Genomic DNA, 16,796 nt, shown 5'->3' with positions numbered 1-16,796 from the left:
TTGTTTAAGTCTCAGCTGCTGAGGAGGTCTCTTTTCGCAGGTGAGCTTTAAGATCCCTAAGTTGTGTCTGTCTGGCAAGGAGTTGCTGAATCTGAGTCTGAAGGGCCCGGAGTTCTTCATCAACACATTGCAAGCTCATGGTCAACCATCTTCCACTTCCATTTCAGTCCTTGGAGAGAGTGATTAATACTTTTGTCACTTTTAACTATTTTCTTTAGTTAGAGAATTTGAGAAAGAAATCACAAAGTTTAATTTTCAATTTCTATTATGCATTGTACAGGAATATGTGCCATCTGCCTTAGCTCACCTTTTCTCTGCTGTACTTTCTTGTCTTTCTTACAGGGGACATGGATGGCAACTGGTGGGACCATGCATCGTGGCATAGCAGTGAGGCATCCCCAATGTCTTTGGTGAGACATGTGGAGCCTTACCCTTCAGTTTCCTTTGTCATTTCACTTTTTCTTTGTTTTATTTACACCTCTGCATGTTTTCTTTTTTTATCCCATACCTATAGGCGACAGTCAAAGGGGAAAAAGAAAAACTAGTGAGCAGGCATTTTTGTCGGACTCAAACACCCTGTCAGAGAGACAAAAGAAAATGGTGCGCTTTGGGGGCCACTCTTTGGAAGAGGATTTGGAATGGTCTGAACCTCAGATTAAAGACTCTGGGGTAGATACATGCAGTAGCACAACCCTAAACGAGGAGCATAGCCATAGTGAGAAGGTACTGAGATTATATAGCCTGCATTTTTGTTGACTTCATTTATTTATTTATCTATCTATCTATTTATTTTATTTATTTGTCAGCTTCCTCATCTGGTCTTCGTATGATCTCTGTCACTCATTGTAATTGGGAAAAAATATAAAAGGCATAGGGTTTTTCAGATACCTTAACTCCACCAACTGGGTTCTTAAGGAACATGAAGAACACCTTGCTTGCTTTGCTTTTTATTTGTGGTGGCACTCAGAAATTCTCAATTCTGCACTTGCATGATGCTCATTTCTGAATTTGTTATGTTGTTGCTGTATACAGTAGTTACCATTTTGCTACATTTTTAGGGTTATATTTTGCTCAGATAGGCGTCACCCACTGTGTTCAGTCTCCTACAACAAGGTTAGCCACTTGAAAGAGCAGCCATAGATTTATAATCTAAGTAAAAAAGATTATTGTTTTTTATTTTACACTGACAATATTGTGTTTTTCTTTTTCCCTTCCACTGTCATATCTTTATTTTTTGTGCAGTAGCATGTTGATTCTGTTCTTGTTGCATTAAAAGTCTTTATTTCTGTTTTTTTCCACTGTTTTATTGTTCTTTAGGCATCTGTGAAATTAATGTTTTGAATAATTAATTTAAAGGTTAGAAGTGGGAAACTATTTGCCCTTTGCATTTGCTTAATATGTGTGGATTTCAACACTGTTTTAAATTTTGCTTTGACTTACAAACATATGATTACACAGAACCAGTTTAAGCAAAGTTAATTGACAGCAATGGCTTTAGTCTTGTAATAAAAAATAATCTTTGGAATAAAGAAAACTTTGATTTTTTTAAAAGTTAAAGAAATTAGTTCATGCGCATTTTGTAATTTTTGCACAATAAAAAAAAACACCCTGAGGTCGATACACATTTTTTACATAAATCTGAGCTGGTGTGTGTGGATTGCAGCTATGATTAACATTGTTAATGTTAAGAATTTCTCCAGAATTGCACATTGAAATAAATACTATACCATTTTCTAAGTCCGCTTAATCCTGAGCAGGGTCACAGGATACCAAAGGCATAGGCTGCAAGGTAGGTAGGAACAATTACATCTCAGGGGAACACACATACCACATATCTACTATGACTAATTTAGCATCACTAATGTGTGTAACCTAAGTGTGTTTGTGGACTGTGGGAGGAAACCAGAGCACATGGAGGAAATACATGTAGACAGGGGAAGAACATGCACGCTCCACCCATGGAGGACCCAGGAAATGAACCCTGATCTCCTTCCTGCAAGGCATGTTGTGGAGAAATCTTCAGAAAAAATTAGCACAATCTTCAGATAGGCAGTTAGAATTTAGGCTTTATTGCACGGAACAGGAAGCAATTGCAGAGCACATAAAGCCTGTCTCAGTTCATGAAGTGAGCCCTGAGTGTTTGGTGAGTCCCGAATACTGTATATTACAGTTCTTATCACAAAGTGCTACCCTCTCACATTAGTTTCCCATCATCTACTGTACAGGGTTTCTCATGATAATGACCTCATTCAGTACCTTTTCTTATAACAATCACCTGGTGTTCCAGACATTCTCATAACAATACCCTTGCCCCGGTAGACATCAACATAATAATCTTCATCCCAACCCTTGTCCAGTAGACATCCCAATAACAGTCTTCTTCCCAATCCATCTAATTAATAATTCAATAAATGATTGCTTCTTCCACTAGCATCCTGTAAGGCTAAGGCTAACATAATAGGCATTTGTGCCAGTGAGCGTCAGTGCACAGCTTCACTGATAAGGGCCAAGCTACAAACAACCTTGGCATAGTGCTTCATGCTTGAGAGAAAGAAAAGAAAAAGGACAAGACTTTAACAATTGCTCTTTAAGCTAACAAATACGTGCTACTGTATCTTTTTATTATTATCACTAAGATGTATAAAAAAGCATTGGCATATAAACTTAAATGCTAGCCAAATTAAATATAAATGTTCATGCTAATATAAGAGTCTACGGCTGCAGGCAACAGCGCTCTTAAGGCTTGGCATGCAGTTGCACAGTGGTCTGACAGAGGCCAAGCTACTGTTTATGTCACAGGCACATTCAGGAAAAAGTCCCTAACTTTCGACAATCAGCTCTTAAGCCCCTATAGTGCTCAAACTAACTAATATCATAATAAATTGTATTTTAATTTTATTGCCTAAAGTTTTGATGAGCCCTAATACTTCTAAATGCCATTTGAGAGCTAGCTTGAGAGCTTACCCTTTATTGAACAACAACGACATTTTTTTATATATTGCATTTTCATACAAATGATATAGCTCAAAGAGCTTTACATGATGAAGAAAGAAAAGAAAGACAAAATAAATAAGAGTTAAAAATAGGCAATACTAATTAACATAGAATAAAAATAAGGTCTGATGGCCAGGGAGGACAGAAAAAACAAACAAAAAAAAAAAAAACTTAAGACAGCTGGAGAAAAAAATAAAATCTGCAGGGGTTCCTGGCCATGAGACCACCCAGCCCCCTCTAGGCATTTTACCTAACATAAATGACCTCAATCAGTCCTTATTGTATTCAGGGTTCTCGTTTAAGAACTTGATGATGCTCACATAGACAAAAGACCCTGCACGCAGTTTGTTTAGTCTTCTATCAATAGGATGCTTAGCACCTGTATTCTCTAAAGAAAATCTTTCTGCTTGCTTCCTCAGAGAACATAATAACCTTGGTTCACAGCTTGGCTCACAGAAACTCGAAACAAAGCAAGTGAGAAGGACAGGCAGACAAGAGGCCACTCTAACAAAATAAATGGTGTCCTTTTAAAGCTGCTCCAGGCCAGGCTTTTCCTACCTAAAAACACTAAAACTAATAATAAGGCATATTGATCCATGATCAAAAATTCTCAATAATGCTACCAGTTTACTACTGTGCTGCCCCTATTGGAATTAATCTAGATTCAAATTGCTGTAACAGTACAGTGATATATTATGGCCATTTGCTTGTCACACATCAGTGTAGCCTTCAGGTTCATGCAAAACATCTATGTGTTACACCTGCCCTCAACATACTAGATCTTATCTTTACAGCTCTGTCCATTGCTTTACTCTCCTAATGATTGATTTAGTCATCCTGAAATCTTATGGTAGAGGTCTGCTTAATACAGTTTATGTATCACAACAGTAAGATGTTAATATTTCAGGTGCATTGTATAGTATTCTAAATACAGTTTAAAACACCACTACCATTTTTGGTTTTGCAGTTAAATTTAAAATTAAATTATGATTGTGTTGAAACTTGAAAGATACAAGCAAAGTCAATTTTTATCATAAATCAATTATCTTTCATTACTGAATGCAGTCCTATCTATATACAGCAGTAATGTCAAGTAAAATATTTTGTTCCCACAAGGATTTTCATTATTTTTTGGCACAATGGCAAAGTGGTGGGTGCAGCTGCCATATCATGTATGTTAAATTTGTATGCTCTTTTCTTTTCCATGTTCATCTTCTTGTTTTAGGTACTTGAATTTACTCCCACATACTAAATACAGGTTACCTTAAAAGGTGAATTTAACTTGGCCCTATATGAATTTGCCACAAAGTGAACTTTGTATCACTTTCAGGGCTGATTCTTGCATTTTTCTCAATGTTGCCATGAAATGGTAGGTGCCTAAATTAAGTAAATGGATGGATGGATATAAATTTTGTAAACATTTTAAAAGGGGGCAGTTATCACCATTTTGATGCTAGTGCATACAGTTGTACATGGATTGTTTTATTGTGGGTTACTGTTAGTCTTGTCTGAGAGATATAATTGTGATAGATAGGACTATCAGGACTTGATTCCTCATGTGGAGAAATCCTTCCACTTTACTAAATATATATATATATATATATATATATATATATATATATATATATATATATATATATATATATATATATATATATATATATATATATATATATATATATGTTTATATATAATATCAAATATATGTTTACTGTGAGAAGATACTGCAGATCCTGAATTAAACGAGAAGCAAAAATTGTAAGAGTAATTTCCAAATATGTTTGTGTTTTTGGTTTTTGGTCAAATATTTTTCAGATGATATAAGATATCTGTTTATGTAATATGTATAAGGAGAACAAAAGAAGAGCAACTTTCACCAGTTGCATATGTTAACATTGTATTTAGTTTATAAAAAGTAATATAACAAAATACTTAAGTAGACCAGGAGAGTTTTAGAAATTTTCTTATGTCTTTTATTTATCACATGCTGTAAAAAGCCCGGGCTCCTAGAAACTATTTAAATCCGCCTTGCTGGCTCTTTGAACTTCATGCTGTACCATCACACTTCCAGGCCGGACAGAAAGACACACACACACTTCCAGGCTTAGATGTTTATATATAAGATTCTCTCTTGTCAAAACATATTAGGTTCCTCCAGTAATTGTTCTGTTTTCTTTTAGATAATAAAATATACTGTATCACTCTTTAGAAGCAAGACAGGTTTAGCATCAACTGTATGTTGTGTGAGCATGTACAAAATAAAATTGTTTCAGACTGCAATATGAAATATGAGGGAAAAAATGGAAAAGTCAGAAAGCTGCTCCAAATTTGACCAATCATCACTTTTCTTCTATTAAGGCCTTTTTAGAGACTGATGATAAAAAAACTTTCTTTTTGGTCCCCAGCTGATTAAAGGTTATTGTGTAATCTTTATGTTTGGTCATATATATTTTTTGCATTTGAGAAACTCGGCTTTTTTGTCATATATCAGCAGTATTCCTATTACCTGTAAAATACATGATATGTTGTTGCTTTGACCTCATAGCACCCAGTGACATGGCAGCCATCCAAAGATGGGGATCGTCTAATAGGGCGGATTTTGCTTAACAAACGCCTGAAAGATGGAAGTGTGCCTAGAGACTCAGGAGCATTGCTGGGATTAAAGGTTAGTTAACAGTTCATTTTTCTTTGGCAGTAACTATACTGTACCTGTGTTATCTTACTTAATATCTGCTTAACTAATTCACTGTAATTTTTATTGTCATGCTTATCATCAAGAATGCTTATTTTATAACAACATATTAAATCTGTATTTAAGAAGTGATCTGCAGTATTTTGACTGACTATGCAGCATAGAGAAATAGATTCAGGTATTTAAAATAGAAAAGAAAATCATAAGATAGTACCCTGAAAAACTGAAAATGTCAGTAGTTAAGATATCTGCTTTCCAAAGGTAAGCCCTCTACTATCAAAGTGCTACTATACTATATCCTAATTTTCTTTCAGATTTCTAAACAGTTTAAAAAACGTGTATGTCTTTTGAAATATGGGTCAAAAAGGTTTTAAAAATTACATATTCCCTTCAGATTTTTGATTTATCTTTACTATTTGTTGGTTTAAAACTACTAAGTATATGCTGTAATACTGTATTTCTAAATCGGAAATATGTTGCTTTCTCCTTTTGGTCTTATTTCTTAGCTGTGTCCTGAAGCTGGACAATCCCAAACACTAAGAATTCTATATACAGTGGACCCTTGACTTACGAACTCAATTCGTTCGCGAGGGCTGGTTGTAACTCAAGTTAGTTGTAAGTCAAGACTATTTTTCCCATAAGAAATAATGGAAATACCCATAATACGCTTCGAACCTCCCACAGCAACACTTACTTAACCTTTTTATAATAAAAAAGAGTTGTATAATGTGCATAATTTACCAAAAACACCAATACTTTTTCTAATATACTAACCAAATAGTTATAAAAAGTGCGTAGCCAACCAGAAACAACAATTTCACACTGTACTCACCATTTAATTTATCTTTGGGCTGCAGGAAGGGAGGAGGAGGAGAATGAAACGGAAGGTGGTTATTTTTTAGAAGGAGCCTCCTTATGCAAATCTTTTCTTTGTAAAATTGTCGAGATGGTGGATTTCGACATGCTGTACATATTAGCGAGATCGGTCACACGAACACCACTCTCATATTTCCGGCAAAATTTCCTTCTTCGTTTCGATTGTGATCGCTGTTTCTTAAGTTAATAATGACAGTAGTCGAGCACTGAGTTCAAAGCTGGTCATGTTGTGAACTGCTGTAATAATACACTCCAAAACAAGCTGGTGCTGACTCAGCCTGATGACATCATCATGTGCCACACCAGCCCGCTAGCTAACATCCCTTAACAATCGCCCTCTTTACCTTCGTTACCTTCTCTTCCTTCTTTAGCAATTATGCATCTTGCTTGCCATGGTCGTAGTGAATTATATATATATATATATATATATATATATATATTATAGATAAATCACTGCACTGACCGAAATTACGCCCACAAACACATGTATCTGGGCTCCGACTGACACTTACGAACGCTCTCGGATGTTTGTTTACAATCGCACAAGCGGATACACGTGACCACATTCGGGTCGTAACACAAGATGTTGGTCATAAGTCAAAATAAAAATTTTGGTCGTAAATCAATATGAACGTGACACGGACACAGACAGGCAGACATGTTGTTTTCCACCACCACACGTTTATTTACAATTACTATTTACAAAAGTCAAGTGCACACAAACCCCTCAAGTCCCCAAAGTCCTGGCCACACAATGCCTTCATTCTCCTCATCAGACCGCCTCCTTGCCTCCTCCTGCAAGCTCAGTCCACTTCCACCCAACTTTCGCCTCGAATGAAGGGAGGCGGCCCCTTTTATTATCACCCGGATGTGCTCCAGGTGGATTCCGGTAATCACCTGCCGACACACCCCTGTGTGGCAGAAGTGCCGGCTGCATCCCTGGAAGCACTCCGGGTGTCTCTGCTCTTCTTCCCCCCAGCACTTCCTGGTTTGGCGGAAGTGCTGAGGTCCAGGGCTCCAAAGGCATGGGGGCGCCCCCTGGCGGCGACCATGGGCCCCTACAGGGTGGAGCTTCAAAGCTCTGTACCCGTGGCCCCCAAAGGAACCATTTTTTTACCATAATTTAATAGGCAGCAGACTAAGAAGCATTGTCTTTCTTAAAAGTGGAAACTACAGGTAGACTTTATTCAATCAAACATCTTTTTATAGCTTTATAAGTTGTAGGGTGTATTTCAGAAGAACGATTTTAAAATCAGTCTCTAAACTGAAAATTGATTTAATCATTTAAAAGATGGAGTTGTACAGCTGTGTTTTAAATTCTAAATATGATGCCTACTTTTATGGAATTCATGACTCGGGCGCCGCTGTGAGTGGCAGCCTTTCCAGCAGCTCCGTGTACCTTTTCTACCTTTTTTCTCTATTTCACTGATCACTCCTATCACTTTCTTTTATGTGGACTCGTTCCTTGGACACTTTTTACTACTTTTTACTACTTGGACATGGATTTTTACACACCGAGACTTGTCTATTCAAGTAGTCAACTTCAAGTGCTGAGAACAAATGCTTGTGCCAGTGTGGTTCCCTATTTCCCTGACGAGGTAAGAAGAGCCAGAGCTAAGCAAAAAGCGAAGCAGCTTGCGAGAAAGTGGAGTTTCAAGCCTTCGGTGCCTTCTGTGATCCTGGGTAATGTGAACTCACTACCAAATAAGATGGATGAACTGGCTGCACTAGTGAAAAATGTCACGACCTACAGAGAATGCAGTTTGTTGTGTTTTTGGAAAGCGTGGCTACCAACTACCATCCCAGATGCTAACATGGAGCTACCCGGCGTTAGCACAGTTAGAGCGGATAGAGACGCAAATACCTGCGGGAAGCGGAAAGGAGGAGGACTCGCTCTCTATGTAAATACAAGATGGTGCAACTCTGAACATGTAAACGTCAAACTCTCCACTTGCTGCAGGGACATCGAACTGTTGGCCGTTAGTTAACTTGCCCTATTACTTGCCCAGAGAGTCTGGACATGTCATTGTTGTTATTGTTTACATCCCTTCTTGGGCGGACATGGCGATAGCGGGTGACATCATCCATTCCGCTGTTGCTAAATTACAAACACAGAACCCTGAGGCGCTTGTGCTAATCGCTGGAGATTTTAACCATGTGCTGGACAAAACATTACCTGCCTTCTCCCAACATGTGGATTGTAACACTCGTGGAAATAGGATTATTGACCTACTGTATGCAAATCTTAAAGACGCAGACAACGCTTGGGAAAGCAGATCATAACCTGGTTCTGCTTCAGCCTCACTACAAACCAAGAGTTAGGGAGCTACCTACAACCACGCGTTCATTCAGGACGTGGTCCCCAGAGGCAGAGACTGCTTTGGAACTACGGACTGGGATATCCTGCAGGGGTCACATAGTGAGAACATTGAGGAGGTTGTTGACTGCACTACTGACTACATCAACTTCTGTATGGACGTAGTAGTTCCAGTAAGAACAGTACGCTGCTATGCTAACAACAAGCCATGGATTACAAGTGACATCAAGGGCCTTTTGAACCAGAAGAAAAGGGCTTTTAAAGACGGTGATCAGCATGAACTCAAGCGCGTGCAGAAGGAACTCAAGAGTCCAGCTCAGGGCGGCGAAGGAGCAGTACAGGAGTAAGCTGGAGCAGAAGTTGCAGAATAACAGCATGAAGGAAGTGTGGGATGTGATGAAGATTATCACTGGCTGCAGCTGGAAGTGGGGTGCCACCATCGAGGGAGATGTGGTGAGAGCAAACCAAATGAACATCTTCTTTAACAGGTTTGACCACCCTAACCCACTCTCACCTCAGAGTACTGCACCTTCCACCCATCCTTCTGCTGATACCATCATAGGAGAGACATCCCCACCCACATTTACAGCAGCCCATGTGAGCAGAGAGCTGAGGAGACTTCGTGCCAGCAAAACAGTGGGTCCAGATGAAGTATCGCCACAACTGCTGAAGGTCTGTGCGCTAGAGCTGGGGAGTCCTCTACAGCGCATCTTCAAACTGAGCCTGGAAAAGGGGAGAGTCCAGAGACTTTGGAAAACATTTTGCATCACCCTAGTCCCAAATGTATCACGTCTTAGTGAGCTGAATGACTTCCAGCCTGTCACTCTGACTTCACATGTGATGAAGACAATGGAGAAGCTGCTGCTTCATCACCTGAGGCCACAGGTCTGCCACACCCTCGACCCTCTGCAGTTCGCATACCAGGAGAAGGTGGGAACGGAGGATGCCATCATCAATTTGCTATTCCGATCCCTCTCCAACTTGGACAGAAGCAGTGGTGCTGCAAGAATTATTTTTCTGGACTTCTCTAGCGCCTTCAACACCATCCAACCTCTGCTCTTTAGGGACAAGCTGACAGAGATAGGAGTAGATTCATACCTGGTGGTATGGATCGAGGACTGTCTTACAGACAGACCTCAGTATGTGCGTCTTGCGAACTACAGGTCTGACATTGTGGTTAGCAACACAGGAGCGCTGCAGGGTACTGTACATTCTCCGGTCCCGGTTCAGCCTATATACATCGGACTTCCAATACAACTCGAAGTCATAGCAGGTGCAAATGTTCGCTGACGACACTGCTATCGTGGGCTGCATCAGGAGTGGGCAGGAGGAGGAGTATAGGAATATAATTAAGGACTTTGTTAAATGGTGCAACTCAAACCACTTACACCTGAACACCAGCAAAACCAAGGAGCTGGTGGTGGATTTTAGGAGACCCAGGCTCCTCCTGGACCCCGGGATTATCAGAGGTGACTGTGTGCAGTGGGTACAGACCTATAAATACCTGGGAGTGCAGCTGGATGATAAATTGGACTGGACTGCCAATACTGATGCTCTGTGCAAGAGAGGACAGAGCCAACTATACTTCCTTAGAAGGCTGGCGTCCTTCAACATCTGCAATAAGATGCTGCAGATGTTCTATCAGACGGTTGTGGCGAGTTCCCTCTTCTACGCAGTGGTGTGCTGGGGAGGCAGCATAAAGAATAGAGACACCTCACACTTGGACAAACTGGTGAGGAAGGCAGGCTCTATTGTAGGCACGGAGCTGGACAGTTTGACATCTGTGGCACAGCGACGGGTGCTGAGCAGGCTCCTGTCAATCATGGAGAATCCACTGCATCCACTGAACAGTATCATCTCCAGACAGAGGAGCAGCTTCAGCGACAGACTGCTGTCACTGTCCTGCTCCACTGACCGACTGAGGAGATCGTTCCTCCCCCACACTATGTGACTCTTCAATTCCACCTTGGGAGGGGGGGTAAATATTAACAATATACAAAGTTATTGTCTGTTATACATGCATTTTTATCTGTTGGGATTAATAAAGTATCTATCTATCTATCTATCTATCTATCTATCTATCTATCTATCTATCTATCTATCTATCTCTCTCTCTCTCTGTCTGTCTGTCTGTCTGTCTGTCTGTCTGTCTGTCTGTCTGTTGTAACAAGAATGAGTCGAAGACATCATAAACAGTTGGGGCAGCCACCAGTATAATTTTATCGGCTGCAAAACTTGGTTTTTAGTAGCACAATGTGCTTAGTTCAGAGTCTAGAACAGAACTTTCTGTACTGAGGCAAGATGGCAGTTTTAAATACCTGGAAGGGAAATAGCGTCATCTGTGCAGGAACTGGGAGTGGCGTCCTCGTGCCCAGAAGTGACATCATCTTTGGGGCCGGCAACAGGCAGGATTTCCTGGGAAAAGTCTGCAAGGGACTGAGAGAGATAGTCAGTACACTCCGCCACCCCCCTGGCCTGGCGTAGAATTACTAGTGTTTAGGTCCTTCAGTTGTTTCCCATGCGCACGTGTGTGACACTATCTATCTATCTATCTATCTATCTATCTATCTATCTATCTATCTATCTATCTATCTATCTATCTATCTATCTATCTATGTTTTAATTGCAGACTATTAATGAATAGTCTCAGCAGCCTTACTATAAACTTTTATAATAGTTAACTCTGCTTTAAATGATTAAATTAATTGGTTTCAAAATGGAGCCAAAGAAACTTCCAGTGCACAAGTATGACAATAGAAGTTAAAGTCTAACATTGGTATTTATGAATCAGTTATTTCAGATTGTGGCATTCACGTATTTGTTCCAGAAAATTCTGTACTTGAGTGAAATAGTATTTGAATATAGTATGTATGTTAGTATGTTATCAGATGCACTTATTTTAAGACAGAAGTATGAGGGTCCTTAGTCTGTCCCAGCAGTGCTGGCAGGAATCGGTCCTGGACAGGGAATCAGTACATCACAGGGTCCACTCATTTCCAGTCCCACATTTACATAGTTCTGTTTCTGAAGTGCCATTTAGACAACATACAGTACATACTCCACATGGACATTGACTGGGTGTGGAATTTGAATCGATGATGATGTTGGATCTGTGAAGCAGCAGAGCTACCAACTGGTCCACCCAATATTATTCATACCTTAAAAGCCTTTATACCTTTGTGTGGAATTTATTAGCGTTCAATTGCACACTGGAAGAAATATGAAAAAAAAGTGTTAAAGTGTGTCTTCTTCAAAGAAGAAAAGTTCCATTTTTAGTAGCTATGATTTCCGCTTTTCTAGAGCATGTTTGTATTATCTAAATGAAGCAGGAAGTATGTAATTTTTATCATGAATTCTTACCAGTATCTCTGCTGAGAGTAGGATAAGTATATGTTTCTCTGTTTCTAGCAATTGGCACAGGTGGCACATTCATGTAAACAACAGCCATTTTAATAAAAGCTACTGTGCAAATTGGACAAGTTGTAGTAAATGTGCATGCTTGTACCTAAAATTCAAATGAAAAAATGGAATGACTGCACTGCAACATGCATGATCCTCAGATATGGGAGGTAAATGAGAGGGAAACCTCCTACAGAATGTGGCACAACGGCACAAGCAATACAAGCTAACAAGGTCATTCAAAGCTTATAACAGTATTGTAGAGTAATGACTAGAATATTTACAATTAATATTGCAATTTGTTTTACTTTTAATGATTCATTTGGAGATAAAGATTTTTTTATCAATTTTTGTTTGATTTCAACAAATAGGAATAGGATAACAAAGTGAAAAACATGTTCATACATAAAGTTTAAACTGCTAACAAAAGTCATACAGCATTATTTTGGATAATAGTTAATGTTTAACTGCAGCAGATTATAATGCGTGTGTGATCAAATGTATGATATCTCTAGGCCAGGGCTTCTTAATGTCTTCTCTTTCTCCTTCAGGAGAAATGTTGTAAGTTATATATATATATATATATATATATATATATATATATATATATATATATATATATATATATATATATATATATATATATATATATATATATATATGGGTGCCAAACAGGCAATTACAATGATTTTCGGAATATATAAAGTCAGCATTGGAATATATACAGTCATTCCTGAATATGTAAATGTCAGTGCCGGAATATATTAAGTCAGCATCGAAATATATAAAGTCAACATCAGAATATATAAAATCATTCCTGAATATATAAAGTCAGCGACGGAATATATAAAGTCACTCCCGAATATATAGAGTCAAAGCCTGATTATATAAAGTCAACGTCGGCATATACTGTATAAAGTCATTTCTGAATATATAAAGTCATTACCAAATATATAAAGTCAGAGTTAGAATATATAAAGTCATTACCCAATATACTATATATATATATATATATATATATATATATATACAGTAATCCTCGATCGGGGTTGTTATGCTCCAGAACCCCCATGATAGGTGAAAATCCACGAAGTAGAAACCATATATTTGTATGGTTATTTTTATATATTTTAAGCTCTTAGAAACTCTCCCACACTGTTTTTAAATATTCTCCGCACAGTTATACAGTAAACCCTTGTTTATAGCCGTTGATCTGCTCCAGACAGATAAATGAATTTCCAAGAAGTAGGATTCTTTATTTATAAATATAATATTTTCGCAGTTAGAGCATTGAACACCTGTTTACGACCTTCTAAATACATTTTTTAACATTATTAGAGCCCCCTAGACATAAAATAACACCCTTTAGTCAAAAGTTTAAACTGTGCTCCATGACAAGACAGAGATGACAGTTCTTTCTCACAAGTAAAAGAATGCAAACGTATCTTCCTCTTCAAGGTGCGCGTCAGGAGCGGAGAATGTCAGAGAGAGAGAGAGAGAGAGTAAAGTAAACAATCAAAAATCAATAGGGCTGTTGCGCTTTTAAGTATGCAAGCACCGCGATAAAGCGGCGCAGTGAAGGGATCAATGTGAAGGTAGCCTTTCAGCATTTTTTTACAGGCACGTCCGTATCTTCTAAGTAAACAGCCACTGTGCAAACAGCCCTCTGCTCACACCCCCTCCGTCAGGAGCAGATAATGGGGCCAATCACACGCCTCCCTGATGGTATTGCATTATGGATAAGTATCTGCCTGTATTTCTCAGAGAGTGTGAGAGAGACAAAGAAAAGCAAACAATTAAAAATCAATACGGGCTGTTAGAGCTTTTAAGTGTGCGAAGCAGCACGTGGGAAGCATATCGTATATCATTGAGGAGTTTTATTTAATATGTAATACGAGCTCTGATTGGGTAGCTTCTCAGCCATCCACCAATAGCATCCCTTGTATGAAATCAACTGGGCAAACAAACTGAGGAAGGATGTAACATAAATTGAAAGACCCATTGTTTGTAGAAATCCGCGAACCAGCGAAAAATCCGTGATATATATTTAGATATGCTTACATTTAAAATCCATGATGGAGTGAAGCCGCAAAAGTCAAAGCGCGATATGGCGAGGGATCACTCTATATATATATATATATATATATATATATATATACAGTGGAACCTCGGTTCACGAACGTCCCGGTTCACGTACAACTCGGTTCACGACCAAAAAGATTGCCAAACTTTTGCCTCGGTTTACAACCACACACTCAGTATACGAACAAGCCAGGTTCCCTTGCCTGCCTGCAAGCTGAGCTGAAAGAGAGAGAGAGAAAGAGCGAGCGAGCACGTGCCTGCTAGGGAGGGGTAGGAGGAGATTGCTTCACGGGTTTGCTGAACAAGCCAGTTTCCTTGGCGCCCTCGGTTGAGAGAGAGAGAGAGAGCAAGAGCGAAGCAGCACGTGCCTGCTGGGAAGGGGAGGAGGAGATTGCTGCACGTGTTTGCCTGCCTATCTGTAGGCTGTAGTGCAAGAAACCATCCCCTCCCCCACAGGCAGCCTGAGAGAGAAAGAGAGCTGCCATGCTTTTTCATTTAAGCAAAACCGCTCCTTGTTTTCAATAAGACGTGCACTCTCTTTCTGCTCTACAGTATTTCGTGTGCTTTTGCAGTTAACTATGGCTTCTAAGCAAGTGGAGAGTGGTCAGAAGAAAGTTTTGAAGAAAATTGAAATCGAAGTAAAGAAAGAAATTACAAAAGGTGGAAAAATGTTTACCAGTTTACTCATTTACCAATCGGAGAACCCTCGTGCTTTCAAGCAGCATAATGTAAACAAAGCCAGACTGCCAGTAATGTGGAGGGTCACAAGAACGCTCTTTTGAATGGCTGCATGAGGCTTTCACTCCCACCAGCTAAACAGCTAAAAGCACCAGAAACCCAAGAAATCACAAGAGAGAAAACACCTGAAGGAAAACACTTCATGCCAGAACTCGTTTCATGCAAGGTTAGTTTTCTTGGTGGTTTTGTATTACGGATTTTCAAAAGTAATTTTTTAGTTCATAATGCATTTGTTGCAATGTTATTTTTCTCTTTTTCAAATGTTCGCTTTTTCCTTGTGCTTAAAACTCATGAAAGGTTTACAGATGGAGTTTTCATAGCGATTAGGTGCGATGTTACATTTTTCTTTTCAAATGTTCTCTTTTTCCTTGTGCTTAAAACTCATTAAAATTGTTTACATGGAGGACTTAATCGTGTGATTTGTTGCAATGTTACTTTTTTGGTTGCTTGCAGTTGGTTTTAAATGAAGTTCGATTTGTGCGATGTTTTTTCTGCTGTGCTTAAAACTCATTTTAAAAACATTGTTTACAGCGATCAGGCTTTAGGTTTAATAGCGTGATCTCCTGCAATCTTACTTTTGTTTGCTTGTGAGTTGGTTTTGCAAGCGCTGGATTTTTTCTGCTGTGCTTAAAAGTCATTTTAAAAAAATGCTGCGCGAGCACGTGCTACAGAGAGATTAGAGAGCCGGGCAGCTAACAGGGAAGGGATTGGGGGGACGGATAGGTGTGTGTGTGTGTGTGTGTGTTTGTGCGCTCGCGCTACACAGAGAGAGAGCTCGTGAGCCAGTCTGCTCCTGTAGCTGAGGTAGGGAGGGGCTTTGGTGGTGTGTGTGCTACAGAGAGAGAGCGAGTGAGCGAGCCAGCTCCTGTAGCTGATCAGGGAGCCTGGGTGTTTTGTGTCAGTGTTATTCAATGTTTTTACATTAGTTTACTATTACACTGTGGATTCTATGGTGTAATTAACTATATTTGTGCTTAATCTTTACATATTTTACATATTTACATACAGTTTGTATGGTCTGAACGGATTAATTGTATTTACATACAATCCTATGGGGAAACTGCTTCAGTTCATATCAACTCGGTTTACGACCAAAGTTCTGAACGAATTATGGTCGTGGAACCGAGGTTCCACTGTATGTATATATATATATATATATATATATATATATATATATATATATATATATATATATATATATATATATATATATTTAATTCTTACATTGCTAAGTGCTAAATAAAGCACAATTTGGGAATATATATTGTGAGGTTTCTGAACTCATTTTGGACCCCCCTCCCAATGGAACAGCACGCCGAAGCGCACCAGCCGCGTCTGTGGAGGACTGCTTCTGTGTTGTTGCGCAGCAGTAGAGCGCCGTGGAAACAACTACCAGTTGATTGCCGATGGGTGATGCAAAGGACATCATAACCAAATGTTCCATTCCAGCTTTACAAAGAAAACTAGAGGTGTGGGAATTCTTATACATAGAACAGTCTCATTTGTAGTATCTGATCCTGAAGGATGATATGTGATTGTAATAGGTAATTTATATAACTATAAAGTGATCTTGATAAATATTTATGCACCCAATGTTGATGATAGGGAATTCATGCAAAATGTATTTGCATCCATTCCCACTGTGAATACTAATAAAATTATAATGGCTGGGAGATTTAATTGTGTTCTAAATCCAGA

General features: G+C 39.0%; 1 protein-coding gene across 49 annotated transcripts in view; it reads left to right on the top strand.

Moving 5' to 3' along the window:
* rims2a (regulating synaptic membrane exocytosis 2a) overlaps positions 1-16,796 on the top strand; it is a 1,270,129-nt gene that overhangs the window by 743,578 nt on the left and 509,755 nt on the right. For 34 of the 49 annotated variants that reach the window (XM_039736790.1, XM_039736792.1, XM_039736793.1 and 31 more), the window contains 2 exons: positions 515-723; positions 5,540-5,659. In XM_039736790.1, coding sequence (XP_039592724.1) covers positions 515-723; positions 5,540-5,659 — 329 coding nt within the window. Of the gene's footprint in view, positions 1-342; positions 411-514; positions 724-5,539; positions 5,660-16,796 lie in introns of all 49 variants that reach the window. The other 15 variants (XM_039736815.1, XM_039736813.1, XM_039736806.1 and 12 more) reach the window with 1 other exon arrangement.

Source organism: Polypterus senegalus, chromosome 15, assembly GCF_016835505.1.
Source record: "Polypterus senegalus isolate Bchr_013 chromosome 15, ASM1683550v1, whole genome shotgun sequence".
Classification (NCBI taxonomy): Eukaryota; Metazoa; Chordata; class Cladistia; order Polypteriformes; family Polypteridae; genus Polypterus; species Polypterus senegalus.
Note: the sequence above shows the minus strand (reverse complement) of the source record. Positions and strands in the feature narration are given on the sequence as shown.